The sequence below is a fragment of the Ochlerotatus camptorhynchus genome, unplaced genomic scaffold, assembly GCF_037179485.1.
Source record: "Ochlerotatus camptorhynchus isolate MF236.1 unplaced genomic scaffold, CSIRO-AGI_Acam_v1.1 ptg000203l, whole genome shotgun sequence".
NCBI lineage: Eukaryota > Metazoa > Arthropoda > Insecta > Diptera > Culicidae > Ochlerotatus > Ochlerotatus camptorhynchus.
Window position 1 is genome coordinate 5,045,152 of NW_027040693.1, and position 21,072 is coordinate 5,066,223.

The 21,072-nt window shown below is 42.5% G+C and overlaps 1 protein-coding gene across 1 annotated transcript in view; it reads right to left on the minus strand.

The window, feature by feature from the left end:
- Positions 1-21,072, minus strand: part of LOC135702931 (uncharacterized) — a 130,399-nt gene that overhangs the window by 95,459 nt on the left and 13,868 nt on the right. The window contains exon 3 of the mRNA XM_065223985.1: positions 10,304-10,430. Coding sequence (XP_065080057.1) covers positions 10,304-10,430 — 127 coding nt within the window. The remainder of the gene's footprint in view (positions 1-10,303; positions 10,431-21,072) is intronic.

Sequence of the window (21,072 nt, forward strand, 5' to 3'; positions counted from 1 at the left end):
TTTGACAGTTGCACCATGACGAAGTGGCAGCGTATTCGTGATTTGTCCCATGCGCAAATGTCGCAAAAAGACATTTCAATCGCCGTGGGAGTGTACCGGTGGACCGTCCAAAGGGTTTTAGACCGAGAAAAAAAAGGACAACTATCTGCGAAGGTGGCCACAGGTCGTCCGAGGTCAGCTCGGGTTCCGAGGGTTATCGCTGCTATCAAAAGGAAGATTCGGGTGAATCCAGTGCGTTCAATAAGGAAAATGGCAAAGGAACACGGGATCAGTGACTTTACGGCACGGAAGATTGTGGGGCGAAGTCGAGGGCACGGAAAAAAAAAACTCACATGATTACCAACCGCATCCGGGAGCTACGAGTCGAACGATGCAAGAAAATCTTGAACTTCCTTAAGCGAAAAAATCCGGTAATCCTGTTCACCGACGAGAGCATGTTTACCGTCGATCCCGTATCAAATTCCAGAACCGACCGGTATATTAGTTCTCTTCCGGTAAAAGACGTGGCCGACGAGCACAAGAACGTGTATCTGACCAAGCATCCTGCTGTTATGGTGTTTGGATTGGTGGGTTCCGATGGCAAAAAAATTAACCCGGTGTTCATTCCAGAAGGCGACAAGGTCAACACGGAGGTCTACATCGGGATTTTAAGTAAGTATGTGCTTCCGAGGATCAAAGAACAGTACGCTCCGAAGCCAAATGTTGTATTTCAACAAGATGGGGCTCCGTGCCACACCTCAAACCGCACTCAGAAGTGGTTGCAGGAACATCTTCCGTTCTGGGCGAAGGATATGTGGCCACCATCCAGCCCCGATCTTAATCCGCTGGATGAAGGCCAATGCCTGTTCTAAACACCACCCGAGTACAGCAAGCTTCAGACAAACATTGACTCGTACCTGGAAAGAAATGGATCCAGACTACATTATTAGAACCTGCCATGCATTCCGGAAGCGTGTGGAGGCCATAATTTTAGCAAGTGGAAACTCGATCGATGATTAACATAGTTTAAGACTCTGAGAAACATCGTCCCCTTTGAATAAATAAGAAAAAAAAACTCGAAAACGAAATTTTTAAGAATTTTTTTAAATTTTGACATTGCTCAATAGTGCAAACATTATCCATTGCTCAATAGTGCAAACATTATCACGCATACGGTTCGCTTTTGCTCGTTATTTCGTTGACTTACTAAATGCAGTTCAGTGCGCAAAACAGTCAGCTTCAATGTGTCATTTTCATATGAACATGAACTGGTATCCGCCTCATCATTCACTGCCTTGTGAGAGTCTGAATGATTCAGAGGTAAACGAGTCACTGACAGCCGAGAACTCAGTCAGTAGCTCAATCAGCACGTTTATTCTTCCGTGATGGTGCCCAACCCTTGTTTTGAATGACTGAGCGTACGTTTTTTTTTTTTATGGAAAAATGCATTAATTACATGCTGTGTGAGCGAAGGCAAGCGGTAGAAATTCGTTGTTCTGTATGTTTTTAAAATCCGTTCGCCACGATCAAAGCTACAGCGGTTTGACTTGTTTTTCGAGGTCTATAAAAAGTTCTAATATTCAAATCTAGCGGCTTTGATTTTTCATTTTGCAGTCAATAGTTTCAATATTGAAATAACCTTTCTTATTAAGCAGCATGATTTCAATACTACCCACCCATCAAAATGTGAAAAAAATGTAAGATGTAGCTGTATTAGTTTTACATGATTTATGATATTCTTGATAATATCAAAGTGGAAAACAACTACAAGTAAACGCTTGAGTGATTGACATTTGTGCCTTAACACTCCAAACACGATGACTATGAAATACGATGATGAATTTCAGAAATTGTTGCACTTCTAGAATTCCTAGGATCGATGGATTATTTTGATTTTAAAGAGATAGAAAATAGGTTCGTCTACTTTTTTGAAAAGCGAAAACAGTCGTTACACTTATTTTAAAGTGCACTTATTATAAAACACATCCATTTCATGTGTGAATGTTATGCTGTAAGCCATGTCTCACATGATGATATCATTAGCTTTACACATCCTACTTCAATGTTCTACAATATTCTACTTTATCGACTTCTACTTTACAGACTCCAAAATTGAATCGGCAAATATATAAACAAAGCTGCCAGAGGGCAGTGCATTACAGCCAGCTCCGGTGGTGTAGTGGTAAGCGTGACTGCTTTCTCACCCCTGTGGGTCTGGGTTCAATCCCAGCCGAGGTCGGTGGAATTTTTCTGAGGCATACAAATCTCTGGCCACGTCTTCCTTTGGAAGGGAAGTAAAGCCGTTGGTCCCGGCCCATGTGTGTTGAATGGGTGCGATATTGTACGCAGGTGTGGAAGCTGCCTTCCTGCACATTTGATTGCCGTCAATGGATGGCAATCGATGTCCGTCGGTGATTGGCACTAGATTGCGGAACAGAGACCGACGTTAAATAAAAAAACCCGAATTTATCCACCTATGGTGTGATCAGTTCTAGATCTAGTTTATTTATTTTATTGTCATTATCAGTGACCAAGCCCCCCACCCCCGTGTCATCCAGTGACGCTACGCCACTGCCTGGGGGTACCCGGAACATATCCGGGTGTAGTCTATTTGGTGAGGCTACCAATCACCTTATCATCGTATTTTAATGTGATTTAATGGGTTTTAATTCAATTCATATTCAAGCAACTTCTCCGGGGTACCCGGAACATGTCCAAGTGTGTCCAATGTGGTCTGGAACACTTAACACGACTTGCATTGATCTTATTTTTGAATTCTGTAGTAATTTGATGTGTCGCATGATGGTTTTGATACTTTTCCGTTAAATCCAGCGTGAAGGCCCATATTCACCGGATCTTATTCCGGCCATATCTCCGGAACCGGTTCACCGATTTCAAAACCGTTCAATAGCGTTCAATGGGACCCCAAGACCTGTCATTTGGCGCCGAGTTTGTCCAAATCGGTTGAGCGGTTGCTGAGAAACGTGAGCGCATTCATTTCGTTACACACACACACATACACACACACACATACACACGCACACACACACACACACACACACACACACACACACACACACACACACACACACACACACACACACACACACACACACACACACACACACACACACACACACACACACACACACACACACACACACACACACACACACACACACACACACACACACACACACACACACACACACACACACACACACACACACACACACACACACACACACACACACACACACACACACACACACACACACACACACACACACACACACACACACACACACACACACACACACACACACACACACACACACACACACACACACACACACACACACACACACACACACACACACACACACACACATGTTCCGATCTCGTCGAGCTGAGTCGAATGGTATATGACACTCGGCCCTCCGGGCCTCGGATCGATAGTTGGTTTTTCAAGTGATATCTATACCCTTCTTTGTAAGAAGGGTAAAAAGGCAGTGCGCCTTTTTAATGGGTTATTTGGGATTTGATCCTACTGGGGTGTGCTGCTGCCATTGTCGTCTTCGTTGGATCTCACTGGGACATTGAAATGCAAAACACTTCAAATCCATCTGTTTTGAACAGCAGTGTGATTCAATGTGCAATGCACTTGAATTGATAGTGTGAGATTATCAACATTTCAAAGTTTGAAACACTAGAAATTAACGTGTAGAATACATTGAACTATGGTGAAATACACCTAAAATATATGTGATTGTGCAAATGGGAAATCAAGTGCTTAAACATTTCGATCAAATGTGTGAACTTTTTTGAGTGTGTTTGTGGGTATTGCAAGTGGCTAAAAATCGAGGGGTGCGACACATGTAAATTTAAATTTTAGATGGTTAAAAATCTGATGCCTACAAAAATATATGTTTTCATCTAGTCCCATCGCACTCCACCTTTTTGCAGGAAATCTTCAACATAATCATCAAACTTCGGCACCTTCGGGATTTTCTGAGGCATAAAATCTCTGATAATGCCTTCATTTGGAAAGGAACCCAAGTAACCAGCAAACCCACTAATTTGCCTTTTTTCAATATAAGGCTGATGCACGGCTAACACAGGGCATTATAAGCTTTATTCTAGCCGCATATTAGCCTTATATTGCAAAAAGGCGAATCAGCGGGCTTTTTGGTTACTTGGGAAGTAATGCCGTTTGTCCCCGGTCCATGAGTTGATAGGTCGATAGGTAGGGTCCAGGTGTGAAAGTTGCCTCCCTGGCGTCGGTAGCATTGGTACGCAGTACGGAAAACAAGATCGACGGAGAACAAATCAAGGAAAACAAAACCGAAGCATTTTATATGCTGGTCGCGATGCATATAATTGCGCAGATAGAGACCGGAGCTCCAGCGGTACAGTGCAACGGTTGGAGCCAAAGCAATGCATCGCGGGGCGATCTACAAAATCTGCAAGATTATGGAATAACGTTCTAACTCCAGTTATAATCAAAGTGAAGAAGCGATATGCTATCTTTTGTAACAAACTGTAGAGTTTAACTTTGTGTAAATTTTTTGGTTATAAAAAAACCCACTGCAAATTCGAAATAAACCAGTTGTGTTCTGAAATCTATTCAGGACCAAGGTTGCAAATACTCATTTCAGCTAAAATAATGTTTTTTTTAATTATGAAATAATTAGATGCTATGATCATATTTTGAATAGGTAAGATACAAGAAGAGGTTGCAAAGAATGTGTTTGACATATTAAACCTGTTTATTTCACTTCATGAGAGTCACAATCAGCGATTTTTCACAAACTCACTCACTCACTCACTCACTCACTCACTCACTCACTCAGCGATCAGAAAATCGCTGATTGTGACTCATAGAAAGCAAAATTTACAGGTTTTATGTTTCCAACGCATACTTTGTAACCTCTTCTTGTAAGTTACAAGTAAAACATGCCATCATACCATCTTTTGGTTTTATTATTCCGAAAAACATTATTTTAGCGGAAATAAGTATTTGCAACCTTGTTCAGGACAAGTACTTATAATCTCTACGCTCTTATTGGGGACTCCTCTGTTTAGTCTTCGTTCGATATCGTTTAGGTTCCCTATCTAGCTGCTAATTTGGGGGACAGTCTCTCTATCTGGAGACAGTTTATAAATGGCAATCTAGTCAGTCCACCGGCAGTTCACCGCCGTCTAGGTCGATGATCATAAATTCGGCAGTATTCCGTGCGAAGCCTACTACGTGGCCCTACGTTCGAATCCAGCATGCTTAGGTCATCTCCAAGAATAAACAAGCGCTAGACTTTTTACGGCAGCATCTCACAAACGCAAACCAATTTTTTTCCTGCATCATAGATAGAGTCGCCTCCCTCGCTGAAGATCTATAATTAAGATTAATGGGCACATATGTTTATAATACAGCATCCAGAATACAGTCATGGTTCCTATATATGGATGGTGGAGACAACGGTCCTTCGGAAGATCCGGAACATCAATCCACAAAACTTTCTCATGGAATTAGCATTTTTACGAACGTTTCAGATCCCCCGGAGGACGGTCAAATATTCATCCGAGTCCATGTTCATGTCACGACCCCAATTTTTTTCTTATATCACAGTTCCTACTATTTTTGAAAATAAAAAAATCGTGGAACCCTTGGATCAGTTTCATGGATTAACCACTTTTCCGGATCTTCCGGAGGACGGTACCATGGCCATCCGGGTCCATGTTCATGCCATGACCCCTTAATCTTTCTTATATCACAGTTCTTTTTTTTTAACATGATTGAAGATGCTAAGTTTTCAAATAACAGACTTAAAATTTTATTTTTGTACGATAGATTAGGAGATGAAAGAATAGAGTTGATAGTTCCGTTAGAGTACGGCAGTGTGAAAAATGTATATAGAGAGTAGAAAGCGAGCAAGGAGAACTTTGAGGAAGGTACGAATCGGGTTGATCATCTCTCTTTACCACACTACCCAGTTGGAGAGGGATGGTGTGGGATATCTCCCCGCCACCACTGGCAAAAAAAGATGATCATCGATTTGCTCATGTACCTACGATGTGTGGAAACGGTTCTATCGTTTGTAGTGCACTCACGTCGTTATCTGAAGGGAAGCAGTGCCTAATGCAGTGCTCCTAGCGATAGAATCTGGAATGTGTTTACAGTAGTTTGTTTTGAAATGTTTCCGCTTTCAGTGTTGAAAAGTTCGTCACGATTCATGTTGTTTAAAAGAAGTTATACTTGATGGAAGCCGCGAACCGAAAATTAATTTTGGACACCCACTTGAAAAATCACGTAGCCGTTGAAATTGGCTAAATCGAACGTTTCCGTGAGTGGCATACTACCCAAGTAACAATTTTGGTTTTATGAGGGTTCTGTAGACCATGATTTAGACTTGTAGCATGCTTTAAAACCACTATAAAACTTGCAATGTTACTTGGGTATCGATCGGCAGGATCATAGCAAGCGTCGTAGTGGAACTAAGGATAGGAAGCTGCATTTGAAGGTGTTGAGAACGGTTAGGGCAAACCCAGGGCTGTCGGATTATGAAATCGCCAAGAAATGCAATGCCAGCCAAAGCACCGTCAGAAGGATTCGTCAGCGAGAAGTATTTCCGATCTTTTCAGGTCAGTAAGCAACCAAACAGGACACTGAAGCAGCATCTAGTGACCAAAAGACGTGCCCGGAAATTGTGCAATGAGGTTCTTACAAAGTACGAAGGATGCACCCTCATGGACGTTCGTTTTTACCGATAAATTTGCAAGAAAGCTTAAGTTAGTAACAACGCGACCCGCTTTTAGCAGATTTCCACCATCACACTAGATCCCAAACAATAAACACTTTCATCGATTAGCCGAATCAGTTAATTGTATGCCAAGCCAGACGATAGTCAGATTGGATCACTTTCACTGGAATCACGACGATCACCGATAGCATGATGTCACCAGACCACCCAGCAGGAGAATTAATTAATTAATTTATCTTTATTAGGGATTACCAGCAGGAGAATCACCAGAACGCATTAGCAGCGTTTGCAGAAACAAATAAACACCCACATTGTTCCCACACTCGATACTAACCAAGAGCTAACTTCGTAGCATAAGTCGAATTTGTAAATTAGTCTTAACCCATCATTGAATAAAAGTGGAGCATAGCTCCAAGAATATATTTTTTGGACTTCCTTAAAGGGAAATCCTTAACTCTTATGATCTGGATTTCAAAATGTACAAGCAGGAGTGCCTGAAAAAAACATATTCTTCCGTACATTAAGGCTCACTATGGACCTGCAAAGTGTTGGCCTGATTTGGTAAGCTGCCAGTACAGTGGAGAAGTTCTACAGTGGTATCGAAACAACGGGGTAGATTTCTTCGAAACGGACATCAATCCACCCAACTGCCCTCAATTCCGTCCAATTGAAAAATATTGGGCAATTCTCAAACAGAAGTTGAAGAAGAGTGGAAAGAGCAACAGAGGACTCAGGATCGACAACAGAGTGTCCAAAATAAGATGAGTGTTATTCGAAGAAAAGATTTTTATTTCATTAAGATGGTTCCGAGATAGTTCCGTTTTTTTTGCGTCCAGATATTAAATGACTCAAGTTTTATATAACCATGAATATACTCTGGCTAATTATGAACATTTGGGCCCATTAATCTAAATCATAGATCTTAAGCCACTTGCAAAACCCATAAACACACCTTTAAAAAACGTATAACGACTCTTTCGCTTAAAAAAAGTTGACAACCCTATTATCAATCTTTTAACAATCACAATAATCTGCAGACCCTAGGAATTCTAGAGGTACTACAATTTTCTAAATTCATCAATAAATGCGTTAGTTATGTCATTGTCGGCGTAAAGTATTCGGAGTGTTTATTTACTCTACGAAGAACTTCAAGCACGAAACTTCAAAGTCAAAGTTAGGGGTAGGGGTTAACATGCGTGGATTTTTACACTACCGGATACATTGTGGTCCCATTCACCTTAAGCCCGCTGATCAAAGTGCCCAATCCAACGAAAAGTCTGGAGCTGTTCTGGTTAGGTCCATGCACAATTATTATTATAATAATAATAATAATAATTGTGCATGGACCTAACCAGAACAGCTCCAGACTTTTCGTTGGGTTGGGCACTTTGATCAGCGGGCTTAAGGTGAATGGGACCTAACAAGTAAACATCAATGTCAAAAATGGGTTTTTTCCGAAACATCACTTCAGATTTCAAACAGATCTCGTCGATATTTTTCTTTTATTATTTCGCACAAAGCGGCGCCGGTGGTGAGCATGATTACCTCTCATCCCAGCAGGCCTGGGTCCAATCCCAGTCGGCGCTTCCGGGATGTTCTGAGGAAGGGAGTAAAGCCGTTGGTCCCCGGTTCATGAGCTGCCTCCCTGGCGTCGGTAGCATTGGTGCTCAGCACGGAAAACAAAATCGACGGAACACAAACCACTTCCCTTCCCCGAAGGAAGACGTGATCAGAGATGTTATGCCTCAAAACACTTGAAGACCCACGACGTTCAGTTATCGTTAAGAAATTTTACATATTTTCACCACAACTTTAACTGAAAAAATAAATATCAAATAATTCATATTTATTATACAACCACAAACTGCACTTGGCAAATTCGTTGAAATCTCATCGATTCCTTCGAATCTCCCCTCTTCCGGTTTCGAAGTCAAGTTTCCGAAAACATAAGTCTGCAATCAAGTGTACTTATATCCCACACGTTTGGACTCCCTGTCGGCATCTCCCACCGCACACAGTCATGTGACAGACGAATCCACTAGGTTTATCCGACACATCCCGTTTGGCAAAGCGTCTACAAAATGGAACAACACCTCGACCGACCATAGAGTGCATCAGTGTGAATGCTGCAGTACCTACCTACCCACAAAGCAGCACAGAAGGAAAAAGTTTATTTATTGCAAAACTTTTTTTTCACCGCACCATGTCGTCGCCGTCGTCGTCCTCGCTAAAGGTAGCCAAGGATCGACGACTGTATTGGGGTGACACTTTTATGTTATTTTTTGCACTTTTAAAGTTGTACACAATTCTGCTTTTTTTCTGTCGCCATCCGTCTTCTGTACTGAATGGATGAAACAACAAAACTCCAAGCTTCTCAAGAATCGTATTTCCAATAATTCTCCTATATCTGCTCGGCGATGGTGTGCCATTTGAGATTTGTGAATAACTGGACAAAAGTTTTGTGCTCTCCCCCTCCCCCTTTGTCGGGTTTTCTTGGAATGTGCTTATGAACTACTACATTTAAGTACGCTGTTTTCCAAGAAGTAACAAAGAGGAAGATCCATTGTTGATTGTGGCAAAGAAAAACTTTACTAAATAGAACTTTCGTTCTGAAGAGGAAAACAGTTTAGAATACAACCTGTAACAATAATGTTTTAATGAATGAATGATATGTTAGATGCACGACAACGACCAATCCTATTTTACCAACTTTAAGATATCCTTCGAGACATTTTCCCAGCAGTTTAATTTTCTGGCACTTACTCATGAAGGTCCTTTCAAACATTTGCGAACAACCTCCAATCGACCGCCAATCTCTGCAGCGACCTCGCCGATTTCCCATGATTGGCACTTGACTTGAATCCGATTGGAAACGTGTCACGTTACATAACACACTACTGGTTCAATTGTTTACGCATACATTACCCTCTCGATGCTCAGCAGGTGCATGCTCTAGCAAACTGAATGGTTTCCAATATAACACAACGATCCATTCAACCGGTCCAAAACCAACCAAAGCCACCATAAAGATCGCGCGTCTGACCCACCACCATGTGCATCGTTGTGTTGTGCCAGCCATTTGACGCCGCGTTGCCAGCATGTTAAAGTTTCAATTTATGCGTACTTTGCATAAATTAACAAGCGTGATTACAAATTTCAAGCATGTCAACACGAGTGTGTGTATGTACGCACTCGCACCGCATGAGTTCGACAGGTGATTACATCAGTCGCAAAAGCTGTGATGTGAACAACGTATTCATTTGAGTGTACAAACATGCGAGGGAATGTGGGATGAGATGCACCTTTCGGAGAAATGTGAAATACTTTGCAGAGGAATTGATGGGGCGTTTTAGCTTATGCCCACACACACGTAGCCTGTGGAGCCAACGCGATCAATGGGCTAATTTCGGTAGGTGATTGCTGCTTGGAGCTGGGGAGTCGGCATTCTAATAAACACGCCGATTAGTGAGTTAATTAAATTTCATAACGACCGACGACGTTGGAAGTTCGGTGAATTCCCTTCAGGGTTGTTGGTTCAACTGTGGGGGGTTTAAAGCACAACTTACCTCGCTCTGGTATGGGTTCTTTCCGACTGCTTTCAAGAGGTGCTTGTGACACCTCCGAGTAGACGGTACCCACTTCGGCCAAACATCGAAGGATCAGCTGTCCGGTCGAGTAGTGCGAAGGAAGAAGCTGAGAAGAAAGATGAAAAAATGATTATTGAAATGATATGTATGAGATTGGAACTAAATGTTGCCAGACTTAGTGTTGCGGATAGTTCAGATTTTTGAGGGTGACGCTTGGATCAGCAAGCATAACCAAAAGGGAGGGCGAATGCCCCCTAATTTAGTAGCAACATGATTTTTTTAAACTATAAGAATTAAATTAGTTGATGTTTTTTAAAAGTGCCTCCCATAGCTCAGTCGGAAAAAGCGTAGCTATACAGCAATACCATGCTAAAGGGCGGCTCGGTTCGACTCCCGGTCCAGTCTAGGAATTTTTCTGGTTGAAAAATTTCTCGACTTCCCTGGGCATAGAGTATGATTGTACCTGCCACTAATACAAAAATGGTACAGGCTTAGAAAGTTCTCAGTTAACAGCTCAGGAATCCCCAGTCCGCATCGTCCTCACATTTTTTCTGCATCCGCAATAAAGGCGAAGCGTAGCTACGAAAACGGTCGAGGATGACAGGCAAGTCCTCGGGGACCTTCGGTCCAGTCAATTTGGTTGTGACACTGTCTTGCCGCATGACACCGTGATGTGGAAGGTAGAAACTTTTCTCCGACGAAAAGTTAACCTCGTCGTCTGGAATCCTCTCCATGTGACCAAGATTAAGGTACTCGGTCATGAACTCACCGTACATCTGTTTGAATCCTGGATTTCGAACGAATCTCCTTTCCATCGCCTTCAGTCGCTAATGCGGATTTGCTTTCGTCGAACGGTAAACGCACTGTAAATCTACCAGTTTCATCTCACCGATGCGTAGTATTGAAGAAATTCACTGCTTGCTGCTTCTCCTGTGTCAAAGGTTTCGGTCTGTTGACCTCTTCAACTTCCCAAAATTTCCGAAGAACCTTGTAGATGTCCATGTCCATGCTGAGACTGATGATGGTCGTGTTGCAATTCACCTCGCTGGCGTCGAAAACTTGACCGGCAACAATCCATCCAAAAGTTGAGTTGATCGCCACTGGAAGTCCCGATCCATCTTTTACCTTTGCCGTCTTCCAAAATAGCCTGTTGGCTAGCTCGAGCTTGAAACCCGGGAGCTTCAAGGTCGGCTCCTGGCTTGTCGACACTGATCCAAAGTACAAAACACCTCTTTATCACTTTTACTATTTATTCTCTCACTCACTTGTTATGTCTGTAGTGTGGGTGTGTAGATTGCTGGCCAGCAATGACGGGATTCTGCAGCGGGTGGGGTTTTTCGGCGGCGGATGAACGGACTGTTCACAGTATATGCCGGTGCTCGACGGTTGTCACCGTGTGGCACGACGGATATGGCACTGGGGCTCGATCGGGTGATCGACGGTGATCTCCCAGTGGTTGTCGGTGTATTACCGATGGACGCTTGCTACACAGGTGTTGGCGTGTTAATGGACGCCCTCGTGGTTTAGCCCGTAATTAATAGGTTCTGAAGGGAATATGAGAGGTGGTCTTAGGGCTGGGAATTCCGCTACCGGGTTATTGATTAGGTCCTACCTGACTCCGTATTCGGTGGTATTAGCCGGTATTTGTTGGTAACTTTTCACTATTTTTTCCAAAACTTATAGCAAACTTGGCAGACTGAACTATCTCGCGCAATGGCTGAAGTGAAAGAGAACCTTCTCTTCAGTTTGACCCAGTAGCTTCCCCCTTGACCTAAGCCCATTTCCACCTTCCTCCCACTTTTCCACCACCCCTTGTCCATATCCTTCTTCTGTTTCCAACGCCCACCTTCATCCTTACTCCTTCCCGTTATGTGTTCTGTGTTATGTGTTGTTGGTGTGACTGGGTTACAATATTTAATTAGACCGTTGGTTTGGGAGTGGTCTTTCATTTGCCTTACATATTTAATTATATTTACATTCAAAACAAAACAATATTGCATACAAGAAACTGACATACGGATTGAATTCACAATGAACACCCATATACCCTATTCCTCGCTCTCGCTATCTCCTGATTTTTCTCGCTCGAAGAGAATCAATAGGGTACAGGAACCAAAACGGTAACAAACTTGGACGTTGACGTTGACCACCGAACTGTAGGAAAAGCGAGAAGAAATTCCCAGGTCGACAACTCCTCTGGTGGTTTCCGATGAGCAGCTTGCGATTCCGGTGACAATCAGATTAGCGTTGCTTCGCTGCAATCCGAGATTATTCAAGCAATTCTCCGTGATAAGTGATGCTTGTGAACCGCTATCAATTATCACTCGTACTTCCTGGCACTGACCATCAATTCGCTTAACTCGTACTAATGCCGTTGGTAGTAGGCCGATGACAACCGAAGAACAACTGTTTTTGACGTTAGTCGTGCAGGACACCGCTTGCTTGATGTCGACTGCTGCAGAACTTTGCGGCTGCTGTAGTGAAGGCGAAGACGAAACTTGCTTTTCTGACGGCGGGGTCGATGTTAGCTCATTGTTGTCTGCCTTGCACAGCATCGTATGGTGACGTTGTTGACAGTGTGGTGTGCGGCATACCGACTTCGACGGAGAGGATTTGGCGCAATGGTTTGGTCTCAGACAATTTAATCATATAGCGAATTCGTTTATTATCGGGGTTAGAACCAGTTCCAACCAGGGGATGGATATGGCTGTCATATCGCTTAAGTTTACTGCGTACCGAACATCTGCAACGTTGTCAGCGGTACCATGATATGTTTTGTTGTTTTGATGTTGAGCACGTGTATTCAGCTATATGTCAAACCCCTGGTTCCAACCCAGTGCGAAACCGAACTTTTTGTCAGTGCGAAGCTGGGTTAAAAAAAAAAGATCAAACTGACGTTTGTCAGAAAACAAGCAGACCCAATCTTGATACCCGCTCCAGGTTGGAACTGAATAATAAACGAATTCGCTAATAGTTTCGCTTGCTGCACTCGTTTGCGTCTTTCGTTGACAGAAGATTCCTTGAAGACGATGCACTCATAAATCCTGTGGCTTTCCGCGCAAACCAGACACAACTGCTGTTGAACCAACAATCAATACGACACTAACGATTTTAAATTGGCTCACTTCTTGACTAGCCTATTGGTCCCAAGCAAATCGATTAACGTACCCCATTCTAGTCAAAATTCTAGTACTACGCAATGTTTGTTTTGATTTGCTATGGAAGTTTGATAGATAAAATGAGGGGTTATTGGTTTTTCCTATGTTTCGAGGGGTGAATCGATTATTATTATTAGGACCGAAGATAGTACCAGAGCTGAGTCAAAAAGTTGAGCACGTTATTTCGGGACCTTCTAGTCTTAGAGTTACCTCTATGGTTGAACCATAGAGGTAACTCTAAGACCACTGGGTCCCGAAGAAAATCATTATTATTTTTGGCTCACTCAGTACCAGAACAACGGTCCCAAGCAGTCCCAAGCTATTTCACTCACCCCTGCATGTTCTGCATGAATCCACACACCCCTGATGTTATCTGTCAAACTTTCATAGCGAATCAAAACAAACATAGTGTAGTAATAGAATTTCAACTAGAATAGGGTACGTTAATCGTTTGCTTGGGACCAATAGGCTACTAAAGTGGTGAGCCAATTTAAAATCGTTAGTTTCGTATTGAGTGTTGGTTGAACTGCTTTGAATGCCTTGATTTCCTTTATCGCGGTGAGTTGCCTGCGGTCATCTCTATGAGGTTCCTTTCTGCCGTACTCCGAGGGTTTTCCACCGAATGCTGCACATGTCTCCAACGCTTCATACTTCCTTTTAAGAAAGTTGAGAAGATCGACGAACGTTGGGTCGTCATTATCCACAATATTGTAACCGTTCTGTTACAAAGGTCCAATACAATATTTTAAATATGCACCATGTGATCGAGCATTCAAATAAATTTGTGTAACACTTGCGGTGAAACCCACTGGGCAGACGATACGGCCATGCTTAACGGCCGACTGCTGAATAAGGCGCGCATGGCCGCGGCAAAATGGTGACACGGAGTCACGGGTGATGAGCTGAAGAGTTCTGCGATGCTTAGAGAACGGCCATCGTGCACTTTATCTCAGGCGAGCGTGTAGACCTGAAGTGTCTGTGGAATACACTTTAACAGAATACAGTGCGAGTAGTGAATCAAGGTGAAGTGTAAATCACCAATTCAGCTGATTCAGGACCTTTCTTTTTCAACCAATCAAATGGTTTTCTGGTTGGCGAGTCAAGGACCGCCATTGCACGCTACGGTCTGGGTGACATTTAGTTACCTTGACCTAAACGTAAAGGACATCGTTCTCGGGCTGAAGGCCCTAAACACCAAGGAGAGTTTCCCTTCCCGGTTCGACAGAGGGCGGCCTTGCCCGATTTCACACTGCCGTACTCTAACGGAACTATCAATTCTATACTTCCATCTCGTCATCTATCGTATCAAAATTATCGCTTTAGTCTGTTATTTGAAATTAGCGTTATTACAGCAGCCCAAAATTCAAACAGTTGGACTACGGTGCGCAACACGGACAACATAATATTAAAATATTTTTTATGTTATTAAAATCCCTATCTGAAGACGTAATTTGATTTTTTGTTACAGGTACCTGAATTTTCCCTGATCTACCAGAAGAGTTTATAAAAAAAATCAAAGGGATTTTAGGTCATCTGTAGATCTTTCGAATAGTCCCTGATCTAGCTTGCACCTTAAAAGACTGCTTATGAGACGTCATTGTTTTTTTTATCAGTCCAAGATCTTCAGCATAATATTTGATCTACTTGAAGGCATCATATTCGAGAGTCGTCTCTTAAACAATCAGTTCCAGATCTTCAAATAAGCTAATCTTCATGATACGGTTTTTTAATAATCTCTGATTCAGCTAACAAAGTGAAGACATATGTGAGGGATTATCTGATTGAACAGTTGGCCAGTAGAAGGTTTTCTGAATAATTAATCAATCTGAATCCTTGTAAAAATATCCAAGGGGCTTTGAAATTATCAGAAGTTCAGTGATCGTCTCTGAATTGGCATTAACTTCAATCAATTTGGGACCTTTTTGAAGAAGTACCATGAACCGTTGGGAAATATCGAGAGCTTCGGAGAAGAGTTATGAATATAAAAATTAACTTTGTGAGATTAAGGAAAGTTCCATGAATTTTAGGGAAGTTCCGAGAACTCTAATTTATTGAGACGTTCAAAGAGCTTCTGGGGAGTAAATATATCTTTAGGGAAGTCCCGACTATGGGGAAAGTTTAAAAATCTTGAAGAGAGTATTCAGACAAATTCGCACATTTCATGAAAATCATGAAAACTTCATCGAAGATCTAGAGTAGTTTTTAGGAGAACTTCAGAGAAACTCTAAAGAGAGCTTAGTTCTGAAGAGAACTTCAGAGTAGTTCTGATGAGAACTTCAGAGCAGTTCTTATGAGAACTTCAGAGTAGTTCTTATGAGAACTTCAGAGCAGTTTTGAGGAGAAGTTCAAAGCATTTCTGAGTAGAAGTTCAGAGTAGTTCTGAGGAGAAATTCAGAGTAATTCTGAGGAGAAGTTCAGTGTAGTTCTGAGGAGAAGTTCAAAGTTGTTCTGAGGAGAACTTCAAAGTAGTTCTGAGGAGAGCTTCAGAGTAATTCTAAGGATAATTATAGAGTAGCTCTGAGGAGAACTTCAAAGTATTTCTGTTGCGAGTTTCAGAGTAATTCTGAGGAGAACAGCAGAGTAGTTCTGAGGAGCACTTTAGAGTAGTTCTGTGAAGAGTTTCAGCGTAGTTCTGAGGAGAACTTCAGAGTAGTTCTGAAGAGAATTTCAGGGAACTACCGTGAACTGCAGAGAAGTTCTATTGGCCTCAGGGAAATTTCATGAAATTTATGAAACTCCCCGAGAACACCCGGAACTTGTCTGGCCAGCGTAGTTCTGAGTAATAAATATGGCCTCCAATGTTCTTATTTTTGGATTCTGACGTAGTTTGATGTGTCACATGAGGATGTAGGTCAAGTTTCACTTCTCCGGGGGTATCCGGAACATGCCCGGATCTGGCCAACGTGGTACTAAGTATTTAATATGGTCACCAATGAGCTTATTTTTGAATTCTGATGTAGTTGTATGTGTCGCATGAGGGTGTTGGAAGTATCTAACCACATCCCCGGGGGTACCCGGAACATGTCCGTATATGGCCAACATGGTTCTGACTACTTACTACAACCATGGATGATTATTTGGTGCACGTCTTAAAGGTTCTGGTTGATTCAGCATTACAAAAAATAAATTGAAAACATTGAGCATTTCTCAGGTTGCCACACTGCGTTTTTCCAAAATGTTGAGACAAAAAACGCGTTTTAGTACAATGCAACTTTTGCCGCAACGCGCTTATTGTAGGGTTTCAAACGGATTTCAGTCTATTGGAGTATTTACACTTGCCACTATGCCGCTAGCATTATATTCAGCAGATTATGCATGAGTACGGATTTCCGGATAAACTGACGCGATTGGTCAAGGCGACGATGGATCGAGTGATATACGTTGTTCGAGTATCGGAGACACTCTCGAGTCCCTTTGAATCTCGAAGGGGGTTACGGCAAGGTGATGGACTTTCGTGTCTGCTATTCAACATCGCGTTAGAAGGTGTGATCAGAAGAGCTGGGATAGACACGAGTGGCCTTGAGAAAGTCCATCCAGCTTCTTGGCTTCGCCAATGACATTGACATTGGCACGGAACTTTGAGAAGATGGCGGAAACGTACATCAGACTGAAGGCTGAAGCTAGGCTGATTGGACTTGACATCAACGCATCAAAGACAAAATACATGAAAGGAAGAGGTTCTAGGGAAGACAATGTAAGCCTCCCACCCCGAGTTCAGATTGACGGTGACGAAATCGAGGTGGTCGATGAGTACGTGTATCTGGGTTCACTGATGACCGCTGAAAACGATACCAGCAGATAAATTCAAAGACGCATTATGGCAGGGAATCGTGCCTACTTTGGACTCCGGAGGACGCTCCGGTCGAAAAAAAGACGCTGATTAGACCGGTGGTGCTCTACGAGACCTGGACTATGCTCGTGGAGGACCAACGCGGCCTTGGTGTTTTCGAACGGAACGTGTTGCGTACCATCTACGGTGGAGTGCAGATGGATGACGGAACGTGGAGGAGGCGAATGAACCACGAATTGCACTAGCTGCTGGGAGAACCATCCATCGTCCACATTGCAAAAATTGGGCGTCTACGGTGGGCTGGGCACGGCTTAAGAATGCCGCACGACGACCTAGTGAAAATGGTTATAGAAAGCGACCCAACAGGAACAAGAAGAAGGGGCGCGCAGCGGGCAAGGTGGATCGACCAAGTAGAAGGCGACCGGCGGACCCTGTAGGGTGGAGACGACTTCTTCGGACAGCAGAGGACAACAAGGCCTTAGCCTGATTGGTAAGGTATGGTACGGTCGTTTGTTCCATGTTAATGATGATTGTTGGGTAGGGTCACCAACTCTAGGTGAGCAACACGTTTTTGTTGTGTATGAGCTTTATGCTGCAATGACATGTTTATTTAGGATATTTTTATAGCGAACCTGAGATTTACGACTTACAAATTTGGTGTACTGTCTTTGGAAGTGGTGCGGCTTGATTCCCACTGTCCACTGCGTTAGTTTTAACTGTACTTACTTAATCTATAAATTCTACGCTAGTATTAAGTTCAATTCACGTTTCATCAATCCTCTACTTACAATATTTAGAATATACACACTAAGATTTTGTTTCCGTGTTCGGTAAATTTTGCCGAAATCAGAACAGCTGAACGTTCGGTAAAACTTTGACCTTCATTTTAAAGGCCATTGAATTTGAAAATAATATCAAAACATTTTGAACCTTGTTTAAATAATCAAATCTTGTCATTTTAGTGGAGATTTAGTTTCCAAGTAGCTGAAAAGCAATTGAATTGAATTGCATAAATTTTACCGAAAAGTTATCAGCTGTTCCGATTTGATGGAGTAGGCTGTGCGTCCGTACGACCGTGACGTTTGTTTTCTTTGTCGCGTTTGAATATTTGGAAAAATTCAAAATTAATAATTTATGTGTGATAGCTTGCCTCGTAATTGGAGCACATTATCCGCGGTTCGAAATTCCAGTCTGAAGATGACCTGTGTTATATTTATGCTTGGGTGCTGATCCGGTCAACAACTACCATAGATGGACCTGGATTCGGTTGCCCGGTTCTGGGTCGCCACCAAAGCCGAGATTTAAGATGTTCCTGGAGCCACTGTCAAGCCACCAAACCCCCAACGTCTCATCGTTCAGTTTGGTACGGTATGTCCACGCATCCTTCCACCCCTGAAGATTCACGAAATGCATCGCTGTTTAGATATACCATGCCAGCACCATATTTGACGCGTTCCTTACAGAGTTGCGACCTATCACAATCACGATCGCCAAACAGCTGATGGTAGTACCGCTTTGTACATTCCTATCAATGTGCTCGTCGAAGCTCTCTCCATGACCATCCATCAAGTTGACGAAAGAAGTAAAAAGCAACTGGTGAATGTCGTCTTATGTTGTGATCCATCACCGATCTGGTCATTCCTGACAATCACGACACTCATCTGTGCTCGTTTTGAAGCAGCTGCTGCTTTGCTTGCTTATGTGAGTGTGTTGGTGAGTGAGCCCAACAGCTTCCGTTTAATGTTGCCTGCTTTGTTTGTAACTCACATACTCGCGCCTGCCGAGACGAACTTGGAATGTGTAGGAATTGTTTTCATTTTCTTCTGTCGTTTCGCTTTTTCTCATGATCGTACTGCAGAAGTCTTCACTGTTTTCGTTGTGCTTTTCATCATCAGCAGCGAGTGTAGCGTTTTGCTTGTGAGCAGCGACCATTACTGGTGATTGTTGTTTGCCATGGCTCTAAAGGGCCACCCACATTAGATCCGTTTGCGTTGCGTTGACGTAAATTTGACAGTTAGACAATAGATTTAGCTGTCACTTTGCCGCAACGCGTCCGATCCGGATCTAATGTGCGTGGGCCTTAACTCTCACTGCGTGACAAAACGATCTGTCAGCGATAGTCGGTTGGTGCGAAGACGAGTGTAACGTGAGTGTCATGATATTTTGCATCACTGAGTTCCTTATGATGACGCACTCGTCTATTTTGACAAGATATTTTTTTAAAGCCTTGTAACACCATCATCCCCCTAGAGCACTGAAACTTATATTTGCAGAAGTATCATTTCAAAAATAATTATTTAAAATAGTCGAACGTTATGGAGTGCTTCGATTTAGCAACTGCTTCGAATATGGTGCCTCCACGGTTTATTTGAACTCGATTCCTTTCACAGAAGCATCTTTGCGGTAAATGCAACGCAGTAGGCCTGGCCGTTTTGATGTTTGTGTCATATCTCAGATATGCTGCAAACATCAATGTTGACAAGAAAAATGATTAGGTCTTATCTAACCCAATGATTTTCCATTATGCTTTCTCGTACTGGCTGCGATTGTATTAGATTACATTAGAAAAGTTCAGCTGTTCAGATTTCGGTAAAAATTACCGAAGTCGGCGATAATTTCTAAGTGTGTAGGTTTAAATTTTAGCGCTGAACCGTAAATTGCATAGGAAACTAGCTTCATGATCTGTAAATAGTTAGATTTAGATAGACTTTTTTAGATTAGTTTTTTTTTATTTGGGAAATTTTTAGCCGTAGGCTAGTTCATTAGTGACTAACAAATTGTGATAATATCACACTACATATAATTAATACCGTATTGATGAACAATTAATTTAGCACTGTCGATACAGACCTCAGTTACTCTGCAGTCCTTCTCTTTCTTCCATTTTGTGGACATTCTGACAGTCCGTGACGTTCCTCGGCATCGATGTCACTACGTTGACAGCTAGTGCTGCGCTGCAGTGTGAAGCGTTGCTTCGATGAGGCGTTCCGTCGTGACAATGGATATAAGTCGATTTGTTCAACAAGATTTCCTGTGGCAAATATGATGATACTACCAACCGGTGGAAACCTAGGTGGAAACTAACGATTTTAAATTGGCTCACACTGGACTAGCCTATCGCTCCCTAGTACATCGATGAACGTACCCCACTCTAGTAGAAATTCTAGTACTACACATCATACAAATGATTAATTTCAACGAAGAAAATGAAGTTCAGCTGAATCTCTAATGAATAAAGATAAAAAATTTCCCCGGAAATCGTTCCTGGGAATAGAAACCCCAAGCACCACCATTAGGTAGGGTAAAGTTTCCTCATGATTATAGTGGTGTTAGCTTCAAAATTCATATGTGTTTTAGGTAGATTTCCTCACTAGGGATGCAACTTTGCGTGTCATGTTCCCCTTCTTTTTGAGCATTGATTGTGTCATGTACGCTTTAACGAGATTTCACTTTAAATTGAGTAACGCAAGTCTGGATCAACAATAGAGAAGGGCCCATCAGCATTTGTAAACAAACCGTTCCAAAGCACATTCCTCACAAAGCGAAGGTCACCCACGCAAACCAACACCATCATCGAATAGGGGAAACTTCTATCTACACGAGGCTGATGGGCCCTTTTCTATTGTTGATCCAGAAGTGTATGACAGTACAATGCAATCAGGTACAGGTAGCCCAGTTCATTGAGTCACTTAATTCTTGACAAACCTGGAAACTGGTTCTTTTTCAATACTTCTCGCGGTAACTAGGAAATCCATTAGAAATCTCATATGCCTTCCCTTTGGAAAGTAAGTATTTAGGCT